General features: G+C 58.1%; 1 protein-coding gene across 1 annotated transcript in view; it reads left to right on the forward strand.

Moving 5' to 3' along the window:
* Positions 1-19,516, forward strand: part of MMEL1 (membrane metalloendopeptidase like 1) — a 34,437-nt gene that overhangs the window by 14,508 nt on the left and 413 nt on the right. Inside the window, exons 3-21 of the mRNA XM_024760248.1 lie at positions 11-54; positions 1,074-1,235; positions 1,412-1,492; positions 5,032-5,127; positions 5,368-5,486; positions 6,077-6,142; positions 7,556-7,690; positions 7,773-7,862; positions 13,757-13,893; positions 14,250-14,343; positions 15,510-15,638; positions 16,043-16,141; positions 16,563-16,646; positions 17,017-17,120; positions 17,400-17,458; positions 17,666-17,785; positions 18,259-18,392; positions 18,490-18,555; positions 19,094-19,189. Coding sequence (XP_024616016.1) covers positions 48-54; positions 1,074-1,235; positions 1,412-1,492; positions 5,032-5,127; positions 5,368-5,486; positions 6,077-6,142; positions 7,556-7,690; positions 7,773-7,862; positions 13,757-13,893; positions 14,250-14,343; positions 15,510-15,638; positions 16,043-16,141; positions 16,563-16,646; positions 17,017-17,120; positions 17,400-17,458; positions 17,666-17,785; positions 18,259-18,392; positions 18,490-18,555; positions 19,094-19,189 — 1,878 coding nt within the window. The 5' untranslated portion in view covers positions 11-47. The remainder of the gene's footprint in view (positions 1-10; positions 55-1,073; positions 1,236-1,411; positions 1,493-5,031; positions 5,128-5,367; positions 5,487-6,076; positions 6,143-7,555; positions 7,691-7,772; positions 7,863-13,756; positions 13,894-14,249; positions 14,344-15,509; positions 15,639-16,042; positions 16,142-16,562; positions 16,647-17,016; positions 17,121-17,399; positions 17,459-17,665; positions 17,786-18,258; positions 18,393-18,489; positions 18,556-19,093; positions 19,190-19,516) is intronic.

Consider the following 19,516-nt stretch of genomic DNA (forward strand, 5'->3'; position numbering starts at 1 on the left):
AAAAGCCCAGGGACACAAGCGAAACCTGCACCACCCCTGGCTGCGTGATGGCAGGTAAGCCCCCCTTCCCTCCGAGCCTTCCACAGCCCTGCCAGGGGGCTCGGGGCCCCCCGTGATGCTGGCACAGGCGCTGCTCGAGGCCACGGGGAGCCACCGCACTCCCGAGACGCGGCATTGGGCTGGTGGGCAGACCCTGGATGTGCCTGGGGGCAGGGACTCTACTGCGGGTGTCTCACCTCCCCTGCCCCCCAGGAAGCTGCTCCCCTGCCTGCAGAGGCCCCCGTGACCACAGTGAAGCTGGCACAGGGACCCCAGGCGCTCTTTTTTGTACTTACAGAAAGAAGGTCACACACACACACACACACACACACACTGTCTCAAGTTTTCTCCCAGGAATTTGTCTTAAAGTTGGGTGCCATGAGCCGTTACTTGCAGATAAAACACAGTGAAAATGGTATGAAGAAGCAATAGTGTAAAAACTCAGAAATGTGATTTTTCTGCCCACGTTGGGGTAGTGGATGGGCTCCTGTGGGGCTGCCCCCTGTGAGGTCCCAGCCAAGCAGAACAGAAGGCGAGGGAGGGTCCTGGGTTGGGGTCCAGCCTGGCCACCTCTGCTGAAAGCATCCTGCCGGGAACCTGGGGGCCCCACTGTCCGCGCCACATGGGGTTCTGGGAGCAAACCCATCTGCTCCAACAGAAAACAAACCCCTATGGTGGGCGAGAGCCACCCCCCCCCCACGGATGCACGGACCGGTGAGGGGGCTCCGGGGCAGGGCCAGTGCTGAGTGCTCGCGGTGAGCCGGGCGGGCTTGGCCAACATCCGGCCATCTGTGTGACCCAGGCGTCCCGGATTCGCAGATGTGTGAGTGGAGGATCGGAGAGGTCACGGGGTCCAAGCTCACATGGCTGATAAGTGGGGTCCTTAAAACTGGAGGCCCTGCTGCTGACCTCCCTGAGGTCCCAGGCTGACTAACGCTTCTGAGGGCACAGGGCCGTGATTGAATACCCGACAGCCCATCGGGCTGTCCACACCGGATCTCCCCTCTTCCTCTGCACCCCCTGGGGACGAGCAGCCGCCAGGATCCTCCAGAACATGGACCCGTCCAAGGAGCCCTGTGACGACTTCTACCAGTACGCGTGCGGGGGCTGGCTGCGGCGCCACGTAATCCCCGAGACCAGCTCGCGATACAGCGTCTTCGACATCCTCCGGGATGAGCTGGAGATCATTCTCAAAGGTGAGCGTGGCCTCCACCCAAGGAGTGGGGACAGCCCGTCGGGTCAGTGGGCACAGGGGAGAGGGAGTCCCCTGGGATGAGGGCCTCCTCTGGGTGCGGCAGGGACATGGGCACCTTTGACCTGACCTCCCCAGCAGCCCCCTCAGGCCTCTGTCCGGTTTCTCCTCTGCCCACAGGGGTGCTGGAGAATTCTACCACCAAGGATCGGCCGGCTGTACAGAAGGCCAAGGTGCTATACCGCTCCTGCATGAACGAGAGTGAGTGGCCGAAGGAGCTGCCCCGCCAGGACCCTGTTCCAGGACCCCATGGCCCTGAGACAGAGCACGGTGGAGTGGGCGCCTCTCCAAAGTCGTGCCGGTGGGAGCTGTGTGCTCCCCCTGGCTGGCCACCGGGCCCCAGGTGCCCTACGGGGTCCAGGCTGACTGCCAGCTGCCCGGGACCGGCTCACACCCTGACCCCAGCCAGCCACACTGTGCCCAGGGAAAATGCACACGCACACGCGTGTGTGTGTGCACGTGCCTGTGTGTGGTTTGAAGGAAACATTATTCAGGACGCTTGGTAAAGATAGAAAAAGGCAGACTCTTCAGGGCCATCTCAGTAGGTGCAGGCATCACCGCGGTGGGGTCTAGCAAGAGGGGAAGGAGATTGGGCTCCACTCCAAATACAGCGAGGGCAGGCAGGTGAGGGTTTATAGCCGAGGGGCAGGAGGGGTCAGTGAATGGAAGATTTTACTAACAGGAAACAATGGGGGGGGGCGTGTCTGGCAAAACTAACCTAATGGGATTCTTGCTGAAGGCAGGCCAGGCAGTCAGACATCACCTGGGGGACAGTGAGGGGCGAGGACTGTGGTCAGCTACCGAGAGGGATCAGATATTCAAGGGGCAGGGGGACTTCTGGTTAAAACGACCGCGCAGAGTTCTTGCTAAAACTGGATTTTACCAGGAGGTGCGGTGATGGGCCCAGCAGAAGCTGCAGGAGCCTTTCGAGAGAAAATCTTACTCTGTCTGTGTCTGTGTCTGTGTGTGTGTGTGTCTGTGTGTATGTATGTGTTTTGTGTGTATATGTGTGTACACGTATATGTGTATTATGTCTATGTGTGTGTGTTTGGGTATATATATATGTCTGTATGCCTGTATGTGTGTGTGTGTGTGTATGTCCATGGGTGTATCTGTGTGTCTGTGTATGCGTTTTTGTATGTGTGTGTACATATATGTGTATATGGGTATTATGTCTATGTGTATGTCTGTGTGTCTGTGCATGTGTGTATGTGGGTACGTATATATGTATCTATGTGTGTCTGTGCGTATTTATGTGTTTTGTGTGTATATGTGTGTACATATATATGTGTATATGGGCATTATACCTGTGGTGTGTATGGGTGTATATAGGTATATATGTCTATGTGTGTGTGTGTGTATTTATGTGTTTTGTGTGTATATGTGTGTACATATATATGTGTATATGGGCATTATACCTGTGGTGTGTATGGGTGTATATAGGTATATATGTCTATGTGTGTGTGTGTGTGTGTGTATGTCTATGTGTGTGTGTGTGTATATTTATGTGTTTTGTGTGCATGTGTGTGTACATATATATGAGTATATGGGCATTATACCTGTGGGGTGTATGGGTGTATATGGGTATATAAGTCTCCGTGTGTGTGTGTGTGTCTATGTGTGTGTGTGTGTATATTTATGTGTTTTGTGTGCATGTGTGTGTACATATATATGAGTATATGGGCATTATACCTGTGGGGTGTATGGGTGTATATGGGTATATAAGTCTCCGTGTGTGTGTGTGTGTCTATGTGTGTGTGTGTGTATATTTATGTGTTTTGTGTGCATGTGTGTGTACATATATATGAGTATATGGGCATTATACCTGTGGGGTGTATGGGTGTATATGGGTATATAAGTCTCCGTGTGTGTGTGTGTGTCTATGTGTGTGTGTGTGTATATTTATGTGTTTTGTGTGCATGTGTGTGTACATATATATGAGTATATGGGCATTATACCTGTGGGGTGTATGGGTGTATATGGGTATATAAGTCTCCGTGTGTGTGTGTGTGTCTATGTGTGTGTGTGTGTATATTTATGTGTTTTGTGTGCATGTGTGTGTACATATATATGAGTATATGGGCATTATACCTGTGGGGTGTATGGGTGTATATGGGTATATAAGTCTCCGTGTGTGTGTGTGTGTCTATGTGTGTGTGTGTGTATATTTATGTGTTTTGTGTGCATGTGTGTGTACATATATATGAGTATATGGGCATTATACCTGTGGGGTGTATGGGTGTATATGGGTATATAAGTCTCCGTGTGTGTGTGTGTGTCTATGTGTGTGTGTGTGTATATTTATGTGTTTTGTGTGCATGTGTGTGTACATATATATGAGTATATGGGCATTATACCTGTGGGGTGTATGGGTGTATATGGGTATATAAGTCTCCGTGTGTGTGTGTGTGTCTATGTGTGTGTGTGTGTATATTTATGTGTTTTGTGTGCATGTGTGTGTACATATATATGTGTATATGGGCATTATACCTGTGGTGTGTATATGGGTGTATATGGGTATATAAGTCTACGTGTGTGCGTGTGTCTGAGTGTGTGTGTGTGTGTGTGTGTGTTGTGCGGCAGGGGTGGGGGAGTTTCCCAGTGCTTTGGTTCCTGTTAAGAGGATTCACACACTTGGGGCCCCTCCAGCCCGTCTTCCCTTAGGTGCCTGCCTGGGGGCCTGCAAACACAGCCTGTGGTTCCGGCTGCTCTGGGGGACCACCTCCCCTCCTCGGCACCAGGGTTTGAGGCTGGCTGTGTCCCCAGGGGTCTCCTGCAGGGCGGGGTTTGTTTCTGGTGTACCTAGTAGCGAGACTTGTAGGGCCTCCGGGGTGTCTCCATGGGGTCCTGGGCTGGCACACTCCTCTCCTCCCCGTGGAAGCAGGAGGTCACATGATCCAGTCTGGCCAGCACCTGCCAGGTGAAGGAGATGCGCTGTGTTCCCACCTGTATAGAGTTTCTGGCCTGAGAGACCAAATGTACGAAAGGGCAAGGGCCAGACCGTGTATAAAAATACAACTCTGACCCCCGGTCTGCAGCCAGGCGGCCAGGCCGTCACCTACAGGAACCAGCGCAGGAAGCCAAACAGTAACTCCTGTAACGATCTGCGACACGGCCAACCTGACCCGTCACTGGCAGCTCCCTAGGTTTTGTCCCTGCTCCCAACTCAGGACCCAAGAAAGCAAGCCCAGTGTGCCCCCACCAGCCACGTGGGACACCCTGCTTCTCGCTCCCCAAGGCCCCTGCCCCCATCAGAGCCCCAAGCCTCCACCCTGTCAGCAGCGGGCCAGCTCTATTCCCACCTTCGCGGGTTCTTGTGCCAAGTTCTCCCAAGCTTCCTGGGCACCCCCATGCTGGGAAGCTGTGCTCCGTGCTCTGTCAGCAGTTCAGTCCACCCAATGCTGGAGCTGGAGGGCATGCGGGCTTCCCAGCCACCAGCGTGGACCCCCACCCCTGCCTGTTCCTGGCCTTCCAGAGTGCCGCCTGGGCTTCTCTGAGCTTCGGGGCCTCCCCTTCCACACCCTCGTCCTGGTGGCGCCTGTGCTTTCATCAGCCCCAGGCCCCTTTCCCGCCTGCATCCCGTCTCTGCTCTTTCCAGGCCCCTGCGTGTCCTGTGCCGGGAGGGTCAGGCTCCGCGCTGGGCGTCACATCCCCGCGGGTCCGTGTGCCAGCGGGTGTCACGCCCGCCCCCCACCTCCCCGCCAGGGCATCGGGTGAGCGACCGCTCCCTCCCCTCTCAGGCGAGATAGAAAAGCGAGACTCGCAGCCCCTGCTGGACATCCTGAAGGCGGTAGGAGGCTGGCCAGTGGCCACGGACAAGTGGAGCGAGAGTGTAGGTAAGGCAGGGCCTGGCGGCCTCGCATGGGCGGGTTGATCTTCACAGGGTCATCCCTTCCAGAGCCCTAGGGAAGGGCCGGGGCCCCGGCTCTCAGCGTGGGCTCTGCTCCCTGCTCTCGGGGTTGGGGGGTGCAAAGCGCTGCTCTCCGGGCCCTGCTGATCCCCGTGGACTCTGGACGAGGGGCTGGGCTAGGACCCCAGGTCCTGACAGGTCTCCAGCACGGGGTACCGGCCCCCAGGTGCCCAGTGGGAACTGGAGCAGCAGCTGGCCGTGATGAACGCACAGTTCAACCGGCGGGTCCTCATCAACCTCTTCATCTGGAACGACGACCAGAACTCCAGCCAGCACGTCATCTATGTATGAGCCGCGCCGGGGGGCCGGGCAGGCCGGGTCCCCTGGGCCTGGCTGGGGGCTCCCGCAGGGCAGCGGGGAGACAGCTGTTACCCCGGGGGGCGGGTGGCCCGCGAATGCTCCCAGGGCCCTGCTGTCATCCACACCTGCAGTTCAGGGGACCTGTGCCGATGGTCTGGGTTTCTGCTGGGCCTTCCAGGGCCCGTGCCCTGACCAGAGGGGCGGCCCAGGTGCCGAGCTGGTCCTCGGGACGGTCCGTCCAGGCCTTTGGCAGCAGCACAGAAAGCCCGACCTCAAAGAGCCACCACTGGCCACAGATAGGCCACAGAGGACCCCGCGTGGAATACACACTCCACTCTGGGAGGAGGGCTGTCCGAGGCCCCATGGGTGGCCCGCACACCCTGACCACCCCTCAGCCCACCTGCGGTCCAGCCCCAGAGCCGGGGTCGGGGCCCAGTACCTGCACACGCTCCAGATGGAGCGCCCGTTCCCACCAGGCACAGCATGGGGAGAGGAGAGGGGAGAGGGCTGGGCCCACCTCGGCAAGCCTAGGGGTGTCCCGGCTCCATGCCCAGGGTCCCACGCTCTGTCTCCAGATAGACCAGCCAACCCTGGGCATGCCGTCCCGAGAGCACTACTTCAATGAGGGCAGCGACCAGAAGGTGAGTCAGGGGCAGCCAACGCTGGACCTGCCCCCCTGGCGCTTTCCCGCCGGCCCCTTCCACTCTGGGCACCCTCCGCCCGTCACTCCAGGGCCCACCTGTGGCCCGGCTCCCTGTGTGTCGCTCGACACCAGCCCCACAGCTAGCCTTTGTGGGCACCTGCGTGGCTCAAGCCCGGCACTGAGGGCTGGACATGCAGACGTGAACCCCTGCCTTTGTCGTCATCGTAGGGGTGTCCCTGAACCCCCAGGGGAAGGCTCGGGGATCCACTCAGCCCTGCAGCCCCGAGGGGCACACCTGCCATCCCCATCTCGCCAGGGCAGGACTGCGGTCCACACCACCGTCTCACTGCACGTGGCCTGTAGAGATCTGAGTGCAGGCCACCGGGCCCTGAGCCTGCTCCCAGAGCCACCCCCCTCCTGCACCCAGGAGAAGACAGATGGGGAACTGAACAGCAGCAAGGCGCGCGGGACAGGGCCGAGGGGTGTGGAAGGAAGAGTCGGGGGGAAGGCCGGGGAGCAGACTGAAAGACAGGAGGTGACATGGCCCACGGCCTGGAAGCAGTGTGGTGGGCCTCGTGGAGGAGGTGGGCTGTGAGCTAGGCTGGGAGGGTCCAGCCAAGAGAAAAGACAAGCGTGGCCAAAAGAAGGAGCTGTGGAGTGGGCAGTGGGGCTGGGAGAACAGCCCAAGGAACCCAACTCAGAGCAGCAGGGACTGGGGCCCCTGCAAGGGCTCACGCCTGGCAGCCATGGATCAGACCCGGCAGCTGCTGGCCAAGACCGGCCTGGCGGCATCAGCCCAGCCTGATGCCAAGTAACTGGGAAGACGTGGCCTCTGTGGTCCCTGCCTGCAAATGAGGAACCCCCCCCCCAGACAGGCGCCAAGAAGGTGGGTCCAGGAGGGACACACAGCCTCAGGACCCAGCTCCTGACGCCCAGCCTAGGCGAGCCTGGCTACGGCAGCCCACCTGAACCCTGGCGCCCGATGGCTCTGGGCCTTTACTAGCACCTACTGTGTGCCCCGCACTTTATATGCAGCCGTGCCGCCCACTGGAATAGGTCTCCGGTCCCGTGCGAGCTGCTCACACACAGGGTCACACGTAGAAGGGATGCAGCAGGGAGCCCGGCGCTGAGCGTCTGGCTGTGGGTTGGCAAGCAGCCCATCCAGCAGGTGTGGGGAGCAGGCGCCATCCACCCACGGGGCTCACAGCCTCCCACCCGCCGGCTTGCCAGCAGCATGAGTCCCAGCGCTGAGGGCCCCTGGTCTGGGGGGCGTGGGCCGTCTGGAACCCCCAGGCCGATGAGCGTCCCGAGGGCTGCTTTGTGGCATATGCCCACCCCACCCCCACAGAGAGCTCCGTGGGGGCCAAGGTGCCCGAGGCTGCCAGACTGTGTCCTGCACCCTTTGGCTCAGGTACGGGAAGCCTACCTGCAGTTCATGATGTCGGTGGCCACAATGCTTCGGGCGGACAGGAACCTCCCCCAGAACAGCGACCTGGTGCGGGAGGACATGGCCCAGGTGCTGGAGCTGGAGACGCAGCTGGCCAACGTGAGGCCGCGGACCGGGGGCGGACGGGGATGGGGGGATCAGGCCAGCTGCCCCGCCCCTGTGACCACCCGCCCCGCTGCAGGCCATGGCCCCCGAGGAGGAGCGGCAGGACGTCACCGCCCTGTACCACAAGATGGACCTGGAACAGCTCCAGAACAAGTTCGGTCTGAAGGTGAGCCCCAGCCGTACCCGCCCTGCCGCTCTCCCCTAAGCCTCAAGTACGCCCACCCCAAGCAGGGCCCACGGGACGGGTCACCCAAACAGGGACACGTCCACACGAGGACGGCAGGTGTCAGCTGGCTGCCTGGGGATGCGGGGCCACCCGCCTGTGAGGTGCCTGCTGCGACGTCCCAGGTCTTCCGAGCGGGAGAGTGGCCTGCGAGGGGCTGCTGACTCGCCCGCCCGAGTCGGGCAGGCCCCCCGCCCAGGGCTTCCTGTCCCCAGGCCCGGCTCGGGGCCCCAGCGCAGCTCTGCCCCTGACAGAGGGCCCCACGGCCAGACCCTCGGACCCTCCCCTCCCGCTGGCCAGGCCCGGGAAGGGGGAGCTCAGCCCTGCACCCCTCAAGGCCCCGCACTCACTCAGCCTGTCCTGAGCCGTCAGAGGGGCCTCCTCCTGTGGAAGGAGGGTCCGGACATGGCTCTAGCCACCGCCAGCTGACTGCGGCGACCAAGGCCCAGGTCAGGGGGAGACGGTGCAGCTGGGGACGGAGCCCCCCATCAGAGGCAGGGCCTGAATGTCCTTCCTGTGACCAGAACACCTAAGTGTCTGGAACCACAGAACAAGACGGGAGAACTCGGGGAGACCCTGCCCGGGGATCCCGCACCTGGTGCTCCAGAAGGCCCTGTTGTCCCCCGCGCTTCCTTCCCGGCTCCCAGTGCTGGCCTGCTGTGACACCACCCCGCACCGCCAGCCAGCTCGCCCCCTCCCAGGCGGGCACTTTGAGGGGCCAGCCGTGCTCTGGCACCGACTCCATCCATAAACAAAGCAGGCAGCCCCCTGCCCAGGGCTTGGGTGGGGGAAAAAGAGATGTGGCCTGCAGAGTGTGTCGGAGAGCAGGCAAGGCGGGCACAGAGGAACAGCGAGTGAGTGCCAAGGTCCTCAGGCCGGGGCTGCAGGGCAGCTGGGGCCGAGCCGAGGCCAGGGAGGGAGGGTGGACCGTGTCGGGCCTCCGGGGCCATTTTGAAGGCACCGGCTTTGATGGGACAGGACTTGACTCATAGCGAAGAGAACCTGGCTGCTGAGGACCCAGGGAAGGGACTGAGGGCCAGAAGCAGGGAGACAGGTCAGGAGGCTACAGCACAACCTAGGCGGGACCAGGTGGCGGCCTGGGACAGCGGCAGCGGAAGGGCTGAGAGGCGTGGCTCGTGGATTCATTTGGAAGGGAGAACAGCAGGACATGCAAATGGACCAAACGTGGGAAGTGAGAGGAAGGGGGGACGCAGATGGCCAGAAGGTGCCGCGGAGACGCCCCGGAGCAGGGGTGGCCACGTGCAGGAACGCAGGGCTCGGGATGTCTGGACTATAATGCGTTCATAGAGCTTAGAATTGCCACATGTGAGCCCCTCCACACAGCCCCCTCCCTGCCCTCCTCCCCAAAGCAGCCACCACCCGGCCTCCACCGCACGCGGGCGCCAGGCTGCTCTCTCCTACGTTCTGTAGGTGAGACGACTTCTCACCGTCGTCACGCCTCATCTCGCTGGGGCAGCGGCGGCCTCTCAGTCACCCTGATCCCTGTGCGATCGATGCTAAGAACACACAGCAGCTGTGCTCCTGGTCTGCTCCTGCTGGGCCTCTGGCTGTTCCACTTCCGGACTTTTCTGAGCGATGTTGCTACGCTCACTCCCATGCACGCCTTTTGGCACACACGTGCGAGCATTCCTGTCAGGTGTCCGTAGGGACGAAGTGGCCAGGTCTTAGGACACAGGTCATTCGAAAATCATCATACAGATGTACCCTCCCCAACAGGAGCGTGTGAAACACCCCCTCCAGTGCTTGGCGGTGCTCATTCCTTCCGTCTTAGCCCATCTAGGGATGTGTTGCAGGTAAACATGTTGTGGAATTTCATCTGGGTTGGATTTGACTTTCCCTGAGCACTGCTTCACACTGACTGGCCAGCGGTGGCCCCCTTTCGCGAAGTGTCTGCTCAGGCCTCTTGCCCATCTACACTACTGGGATATCTGCCTTCTTCTCACTTTTAGTTCTCTGAATACATTGGGTGTGAGCCCTTGGTCAGTGTCTGTGTAGTAAATGTCCTTTCCAGTGGGCAGCCTGCTATTTCACTTTCATAGTGGTTCTTTTTTTAAAAGGAGGGCTTAAAATAGTCCAATTTATCCAAAGACGGATGCATCCTGTCTCTATGGCTAGCGTTCATTGTGTTCTGCTTAAGAAATCTCTGCCCGCCAAGGTTGTTTAGGTCGACAGTCTACCTTGAGTTGTTTTTTATGTACAGTGAGAAGGAATTGTTTCATCTGCTCCTTTTGGCTGTCCAGATGATCTAGCACCATTTATTGAAAAGACTCCCCCATTAGCCATTGCGCCGTGTGCCAACTTGATTAAAGACCGAGTGCCTTTTTGCGCGCTTGTGCCTGTGTGCAGGTCTGGGTCTGTGCGTTTGTACCCGTGTGTGTATTTCTGAACTCTCCTCTGTTCCAATGGTCTGTCTATTCACGTGCCGGAACCTACCGCCTCCATTGCTATAGCTTTGTGATAAGTTTTGATGTCTACCAACTTTGTTCTTCAAATCCATTATTCTTGATCTTTTGCATTTTCTTACAAGACTCAGAGTCAGCTAGTCAATTACACACACACACACACACACACACAAGTGTGTATTTCTGAACTCTCCTCTGTTCCAATGGTCTGTCTATTCACGTGCCGGAACCTACCGCCTCCATTGCTATAGCTTTGTGATAAGTTTTGATGTCTACCAACTTTGTTCTTCAAATCCATTATTCTTGATCTTTTGCATTTTCTTACAAGACTCAGAGTCAGCTAGTCAATTACACACACACACACACACACACACACACACACACAAAATGCTGCTGAGATTTTGACCGGGATTGCTTGAAATCTAAAGCTGCTGAGGACCCAGGGAAGGGACTGAGGGCCAGAAGCAGGGAGACAGGTCAGGAGGCTACAGCACAACCTAGGCGGGACCAGGTGGCGGCCTGGGACAGCGGCAGCGGAAGGGCTGAGAGGCGTGGCTCGTGGATTCATTTGGAAGGGAGAACAGCAGGACATGCAAATGGACCAAACGTGGGAAGTGAGAGGAAGGGGGGACGCAGATGGCCAGAAGGTGCCGCGGAGACGCCCCGGAGCAGGGGTGGCCACGTGCAGGAACGCAGGGCTCGGGATGTCTGGACTATAATGCGTTCATAGAGCTTAGAATTGCCACATGTGAGCCCCTCCACACAGCCCCCTCCCTGCCCTCCTCCCCAAAGCAGCCACCACCCGGCCTCCACCGCACGCGGGCGCCAGGCTGCTCTCTCCTACGTTCTGTAGGTGAGACGACTTCTCACCGTCGTCACGCCTCATCTCGCTGGGGCAGCGGCGGCCTCTCAGTCACCCTGATCCCTGTGCGATCGATGCTAAGAACACACAGCAGCTGTGCTCCTGGTCTGCTCCTGCTGGGCCTCTGGCTGTTCCACTTCCGGACTTTTCTGAGCGATGTTGCTACGCTCACTCCCATGCACGCCTTTTGGCACACACGTGCGAGCATTCCTGTCAGGTGTCCGTAGGGACGAAGTGGCCAGGTCTTAGGACACAGGTCATTCGAAAATCATCATACAGATGTACCCTCCCCAACAGGAGCGTGTGAAACACCCCCTCCAGTGCTTGGCGGTGCTCATTCCTTCCGTCTTAGCCCATCTAGGGATGTGTTGCAGGTAAACATGTTGTGGAATTTCATCTGGGTTGGATTTGACTTTCCCTGAGCACTGCTTCACACTGACTGGCCAGCGGTGGCCCCCTTTCGCGAAGTGTCTGCTCAGGCCTCTTGCCCATCTACACTACTGGGATATCTGCCTTCTTCTCACTTTTAGTTCTCTGAATACATTGGGTGTGAGCCCTTGGTCAGTGTCTGTGTAGTAAATGTCCTTTCCAGTGGGCAGCCTGCTATTTCACTTTCATAGTGGTTCTTTTTTTAAAAGGAGGGCTTAAAATAGTCCAATTTATCCAAAGACGGATGCATCCTGTCTCTATGGCTAGCGTTCATTGTGTTCTGCTTAAGAAATCTCTGCCCGCCAAGGTTGTTTAGGTCGACAGTCTACCTTGAGTTGTTTTTTATGTACAGTGAGAAGGAATTGTTTCATCTGCTCCTTTTGGCTGTCCAGATGATCTAGCACCATTTATTGAAAAGACTCCCCCATTAGCCATTGCGCCGTGTGCCAACTTGATTAAAGACCGAGTGCCTTTTTGCGCGCTTGTGCCTGTGTGCAGGTCTGGGTCTGTGCGTTTGTACCCGTGTGTGTATTTCTGAACTCTCCTCTGTTCCAATGGTCTGTCTATTCACGTGCCGGAACCTACCGCCTCCATTGCTATAGCTTTGTGATAAGTTTTGATGTCTACCAACTTTGTTCTTCAAATCCATTATTCTTGATCTTTTGCATTTTCTTACAAGACTCAGAGTCAGCTAGTCAATTACACACACACACACACACACACACACACACACACAAAATGCTGCTGAGATTTTGACCGGGATTGCTTGAAATCTAAACATCGATTTGGGGAAGATCCACATCTTTCCAAGGTTGAGTCTTCCGATCCATGAAACTTCTATATAGTTACTTCCATATATTTATGTTTTCTTTCATTTCTCTCACTAAGTTTTATAGTTTTCTACTTCAAGGCCTTACATATCTTTCATTACATTTGTTCCTGGGTCCTTGGTTTTTTAATATGATTGTAAATGGTATCATTTTGCAATTTCTCTCATTGTTTGTTGCTAGTATACGGCAATACTTTGTATACAGCAATTTTACTCAAAGCATGTAGTAGTTCTAATAGTTTATCCTTTAATATGTTATAGACACAGAATCATGTCCTTTGTAAAAAAATAAGTTTTATGTCTTCCCTTTTCAATCCTTATTAATTTTTTTCTTGTCTTATTGAACTGGCTAGGACTTTCAGCATAAGGCTGAAGTCATATCTTGTTTCCCTCCTGATCTCAGAAGAAAAGCTTTGCAACATTTTGCAAGCGTTCATTTAATTTTGTTTGCTGTAGAATTTTGTGGGCTTTTGTTTGTTGCCACTGTTGCTGTCGTACAGACCCTTTTATTAGATTACAGAACTTCTATTTCGATTTGCTGAATCTTTTTCGTGAATAGTCAATTTTAATATGCCTTATCTGCATCTATTGAAATTACCATGTGATTTTCCTTCTCTGTTCAGTTACCATAGTGAATTATATTGATTTTCAAATGTTACACCACACTTGTATTCCTTGAGTAAATCTAATTTGGCTGTGTTGCATTATCCATTTTATATAGGTACGGATGAATTCCAATTGCTAATATTTTGCTTAGAATTTTTGTATCAATTATCATAAATGAGACTGGCTTATTTTCTTTTCTTTTAATGTCCTTATTTTGGTATTAAGGTTATTCTTGGCCTCACAAATCAAGTTGAAAGAGTTTTCTCTTTTTTCCTTCTCTGGAAAGTTTAAGATTGGTGGTATGTCTTCCTTAAATGTCAGATAGTATTCACTGGAAAAGCCAGATGAGTCTGGAAATTTCTATGTGGAAATATTTTAAATTAAATAATCCAGTTTCTTACATACGAAACTATTTATATTTTCTATCTCTTCTTTCATTTTTTGCTGAGTTGTGTTTTTCCAGGAATTCTTCCATTACACTTGGATTTTCCAATATATTGCCATAATCTCTTTTCACTGTTTGTAGGCTCTGTAGTAATGTCACCCACCTTTTTCCTGATTCTGATTACCTGCACCTTCTCTCTTATTTTTTGAATATTCTTTAGAAGGGGCTGGGTTTCTTGGATGCCCAAGAACTGTGTCTACCTCTCCATCTCTCCCTCTTTCTCCTCACTCCCTCCTTCTCCAGGGATTTAACTGGACTCTCTTCATACAATCTGTGCTATCCTCTGTCAAAATCGAGCTGCTGCCAGATGAGGAAGTGGTGGTCTATGGCATCCCCTACCTCCAGAATCTTGAAGACATCATCGATGTCTACTCACCCAGGTGAGGCTCAAGGAAGGTCCCAAGAGGTGTCAGCATCTTTCCCCTGCTCTCTCCTCATCCCCAACAGTTCCTCCTCTCAGGAGAGGACCCCATAAAGCATTACTCTGAGGCACGAGGGACATGACGGGGTCAAATGTTTGTGGCCAGTGGAACCTTACGTTAGAGATGCGAACCCCTCCTTGAGTCATCCAGGGGCAAGCAGGATGTATCTGTGGGTCGTCTTGGAGATTTTCTCCACCACCCTGAAGTCTCTGTTTGGTGTGGAGCCTGCTGTCCAAGGGCCCATAAACCACACCCTCTCCCTGGGCAAACGGCGCGCACCTGTTCTATCCGCTGCCCTCTGCCTCCTGCCCCAGGACCATGCAGAACTACCTGGTCTGGCGCCTGGTGCTGGACCGCATCAGCAGCCTGAGCCAGAGATTCAAGGATGCACGCGCAAACTACCGCAAGGTGAGCGATGCCCTGCCCCTGCACCGAGCCTGGACTGTTTCCTTGTTAACACTGACCACCTGCTGTGGGCCAAGCACCAAGGTCCACCCTGGGATCAGAGCTGTGATCCAGGCTCATGAGACACGCCCTCTCGGGGCAGCCTAACAATAAGGCATCGACAAAGCACAATCTGTTCTTTCAAGACCAGCAAGTAGGATGTGAGGGGAGGGGGTGAGGGCTGGGAGAGCCTCTCTGTGAAAGTGACCGTGGAGACCTCAAGGCACGAACGACCCAGGCCAGATTCCCAGGAGCAGAAACAGCTAGTGCAGAGGTCCTGGGGCAGGGACCCCGGGGTCACACGGGGGAAGGAGGGAGATGAGGTCGGGGAGGAGGGGGAGGCAACCATGGGCCAGAGCAGTATGCGATTCCACGTGCACTGAGAGCCACTGGGGTGTTAAGAGCGGGAACCACAGTCCGGTGTCGCGCCTGGTGTGGTCATTCTGGCCCCTGCGGGGGCACAGGCCGGGTGGACGCAGGGGTCCGGCCCCGATCGGGGAGATGGGGGCAGAAGCTGTTGTGGCACCCAGGCCTCCTGCTTTGCCGTCTTGGGCTGAGGACGCTATGAGCCAAGCGTGGAGAAGGGAGCTGAATCCCAGAGCTCAGAGGACAGAGAATGAGTCACACTGACTTGCTAAGAGGCAGGACACCCCACAGCCCCGGAACGTGTGGCCAGATGCTGGGCAGAGCTCCGAGGGGGCCAAGATTGGGGGCCAGAAATCTGACAGGGGGCACATTTCCATCTTGTGCCCTGTGTCCCCAGGGACAGATGGGCAGACATTCTCATCATCATTTTGGAGACGGGAAAACCAGGGCCCAGACAGCTGGCAGCTCACGGCTGAGCTAGACAAGGCCCCCAAGGTCAACGCCAGCCTGTGCTTTGGGGTAGGGCTGGAGTCCTTGAGAGCAGAGTCGGCCAGCCAGCCAGGCCAGGGTGGCAGGGACAGGGGCCAAGGAGGAACTTGGGGCCGGGTAGGGCACCCAAACTGCACACCCGGTCCTCCCACACCAGGGGCGGTGTTCACAGGGGTTGTCTGAGTTCACCAATGTCCCCCACTGGCCCCTGGGCACGCTGGGGCCGAGGCCAGGGGAGCAGACGTTGGTAAACGTGGTGAAATGAAACGTGCCAGGCGCTGTACGGCACGTCGGTACAGGAGGTGCGCTGGCGGGAGTGCGTCAGCTACGTCAACAGTAACATGGAGAGCGCCGTGGGCTCACTCTACGTCAAGGAGGCCTTCCCCAGGGACAGCAAGAACATGGTGCGTGCCCGGCGACCCCGCCCTGGGCCAGGGGACACCAGCCCGTGGCACCTCTCGCCCCAGCAGCGCCTGTGTGCTCAGCGGTACCGGGGAGCACGTGTTTGCCTGGTGCCCCATCACACAGTGGGATGTGGGGAAGCCTCGCCCGCCCCAGGCCTCTGGCCCCCAACAGCTATTGGCCCCAACCCCCAGCCCTGAGGGCCTGCCTGGGAAGGGGGCAAGTTATACGAGGTGTGGGTTCAGGGCCTGGCAGGCCCCAGGCCCACCCAGGACAGAGTGCTGCCGTGGGGACCCTGTCCCAGGGGGTCAGATCCCGCCCCCAACCCCCCACCACGTTCGGAGTGGCCCCCTGCAGAGACCCCAATGCCGATCAGCCGGGCACCAGGGTCACGCGCTCCCCCCAGGTCGGAGAGCTCATCGACCAGCTGCGGGCAGTGTTCGTGGAGACCCTGGACGAGCTGAGCTGGATGGACGAATCATCCAAGAAGGCGGCCCAGGAGAAGGTGGGCAGGAGGCTGGGAGAGGGCGGCCCCGGTGTGAGGGGCACGGGGTAATCGTCGCCACCCCTTCTTCAGAGATGAGGGCAGTGAGCCTGGCGGTGGGGGGCTCAGGAAGGGGCTGCGGGCAGAGGTGAGACCCCCCCCCCAGCAATGCGCGGGGGCGGCCACGGCCACAGGGAGCAGGACCCCCTCTGGGCTGGCGTGAGAGCAGCCAAGCAGCTCTGCCCAGCCCGACCCCAGACCCCTGGCGGGCAGCCAGGTGCGAAGGTCGGTCTCTGGTCGAGCCCTTCCACGTTCTGTCCCCATTAGCCTCCCCACAGCCTGCAAGGAGGGCGAGTCCCTTAGCCCCTTACCCACACGGCGGGGGCAAAGCCAGGATGCCCACAGTGGGGTGGGCAGGGACCGGCCCCCATCTCCTCCCTAGGCCATGAGCATCCGGGAGCAGGTTGGGTATCCCGACTACATCCTGGAGGAGGGGAACAAACACCTGGACGAGGAGTATTCCAATGTGCGTGCCACCCACACAGCCCCACCTGTCCCCTGGCCCCAACCCAACCCGCCCCTGAGCCAGCCCCCAAGGACCTTGGGTCCTCAACTACCGGGGGTGGATTCCGTCCATAACTCAGCCACCTGGCCGCATGCTGGGGCTCTAGCATCACCTTCCATTACAGATGGGGAAACCGTGGCTGGGAGGGACTTGGATCTTGCCCGGTAAATGCACAGAGCCAGGCTTGGCCCTTAGTCCACTGCATGCAGAGCCTGTGGGCCACATTTGGGACTGCCTGGCGAGTCCTGAGGCCAGTCCCCAGCCGCCCTTGACCTCCCTTACCCCCGGGCCCCTCGAGGACCCCGCACGCATGCCCACCCGTCTCCTGTAGCTGAACTTCTCGGAGCACCTGTACTTTGAGAACGGACTGCAGAATCTCAAGGCTGGCGCCCAGCGGAGCCTCAAGAAGCTTCGGGAGAAGGTGGACCAAAACCTGTGAGTGGGGATGGCACAGGGGAGGGGGGCAAATGGGCCAGTGGGGGAGGGCGATGGGTCTGACTCAGAGCCCCCCTGCACCCGCCCTCTGCTTCTGGGGTCCCAGGGAGAAGCCAGGGCTTTGGACTGGCCCAGACCCTGCCCTGGCCGTTGGCCGTGCTGGCCTCATGGCATGACCGCTGTGCATGGGTCAGGGTGGGCTCTGGGCAGCTGAGTAGGGGGACCTGGAGGGCAGGCCCAGGAGACCTGGGCTCTGAATGACCCACTTGTCTATCACAGCTGGATCATCGGGGCCGCTGCGGTGAACGCGTTCTACTCCCCAAACCAAAACCAGATTGGTATGTTCACCCCGCGCCCCATAAGCCCTGCCGTCTTGCCTTCAGAGCCTAGGTCTTCTGCTCTGTAAAATGCGGCAGGGGATCATAACCTTTACCTCCCTGGCCGTGAGGTTAAATGCCAGGACGCCTAGGTGCGCCCACCCCGAGCCTGGCGCACAGGTGTGCTCACCCACAGCTTACTCCGTCCCCCACCGCCTCCTCGCACAGTGTTTCCTGCCGGGATCCTCCAGCCTCCTTTCTTCAGCAAGGAGCAGCCACAGGCCTTGAACTTTGGGGGCATCGGGATGGTGATTGGGCACGAGATCACCCACGGCTTTGATGACAACGGTACGGGGCTGCCTGGAGGTCAGAGCTGCACCTCCAGTCACAAACACACCCCTCCCACCGCTGCGCGGGGGCCCCCTGCCTGGTTCCTGCCTGGTTCCAGGGGCCTCCAGCTGAAACCCAGCGAGGCTGGCTTTCCCATTGGGCTAGACCAGCGAAACCTTCTGAGGGCAGCCCCATGTCCCCACGGTCCAGCGCTCCCCTCCCTTGGGGTTTAGAGAGTGTGGACACAACAGCAAGGCTCCTTAGTCCACAGCGCCTCTGGGGTCCTGTGACCCAAGACCCCAGGCCCTGACCTTGGGGATGGCATGGACACCACTGAAGCCTCCCGTCCCCCAGGGTCTGAGCAGCCCCGTGACAGGGGGCCCATCCTCTGCTCACATGAGCTCTAGACACTGGGGTTCCCGGGAGGACGTGGGGGAGAGGCTGGCGCTGCGCAGGCCAGGCCTTGTGGGCAGCCCCCCGCCCCCGTCCAGGCCGGAACTTCGACAAGAATGGGAACATGATGGACTGGTGGAGTAACTTCTCGGCCCAGCACTTCCGCAAGCAGTCGGAGTGCATGGTCTACCAGTATGGCAACTACTCCTGGGACCTGGCCGACGACCAGAACGTGAGCGGCCACCGCCCGGACACACCACAGCCCTGGCCTGGGGGAGGGCGGAGCTGGGGAGCCCGGGCACCCCCGCCATCCTGTCTCCCGCCTGCAGGTGAATGGCTTCAGTACCCTCGGGGAAAACATCGCAGACAATGGAGGGGTGCGGCAGGCCTACAAGGTGCGTCCAAGCAGGGCCCCCGAGGAGGTGGGGCGGGGAGCGACCAGGTCCAGGCAGGGACGGCCCCTCAGCACGGCAGGGACTGACCCCTTCCCAAGCCCAGGCAGATCCCGGGACCCTCCTCCATCTGACAGGGAGGCAGCAGAGCCCTGGGGGAGCCTGCTGGCCACAGGCGGGCAGGCCCACACTTTACCCCAACCTTAGCTGAGGCCTCCGCGCTCTGGGGAGACCACCGTCCACTGCCAAGTAAGGCAGTGCCAGTCACTGAACGCCCGCCAGCCTCAGCGACACCCCTGCACCGGCAGCCTCGGGCACTGGCCGTCAGGCGCTCATTCATGTGGCGGGCTGCCCGGGCAGTGGGCTCCCACCGAGCCCGGGGTCAGTGCTCAGATGGTCCCTGGGGTTCTCAGAGGCCCCATGCTGCAGAGGCAGGATCCCCACCAGAGGAGGCCCGGAAGCCAGACCTCCCTTCCGCCCCAATCCAAGGACCCTGGAGTCCTGGGCAGGCCCTGGCCCAGCACCCGCTTGGTGCCTGCAGGCTTACCTAAAGTGGGTGGCGGAAGGCGGCAGGGACCAGCGGCTGCCAGGACTGCAGCTGACCTACAAGCAGCTGTTCTTCATCGGCTACGCACAGGTGGGGGTCAGTCCCCTGCCCCGCTGGCTGGAAACCGGCTCCCCCACTTGCATCCTTGGCGGGCCCCCACTGACGCATGCCTCCAGGGACACCCTGGCGGGCAAGCCGGGCAGAACCAGAACTAGTGGGCCAGGAAGCCTTCCTGGAGGAAAAGGAAGGTGGCGGTGTTGGAGCTGGGCAAGATTCAGATGTAGCTGTGGAGGGAGAGGAGCAACCCGCTGGCTTCCCTCCCCCCACCCAAGAAGGAGCAGCGGGGGTCCTGGCGGGACTCCTCTGTGCCCAGAGAGGAACCAGGCCGCACTCCCTCCGTGCCACAGCCCTAGGGGC

Source organism: Neophocaena asiaeorientalis, unplaced genomic scaffold (genome assembly GCF_003031525.2).
Source record: "Neophocaena asiaeorientalis asiaeorientalis breed wild unplaced genomic scaffold, Neophocaena_asiaeorientalis_V1.1 scaffold489, whole genome shotgun sequence".
Lineage (NCBI taxonomy): Eukaryota > Metazoa > Chordata > Mammalia > Artiodactyla > Phocoenidae > Neophocaena > Neophocaena asiaeorientalis.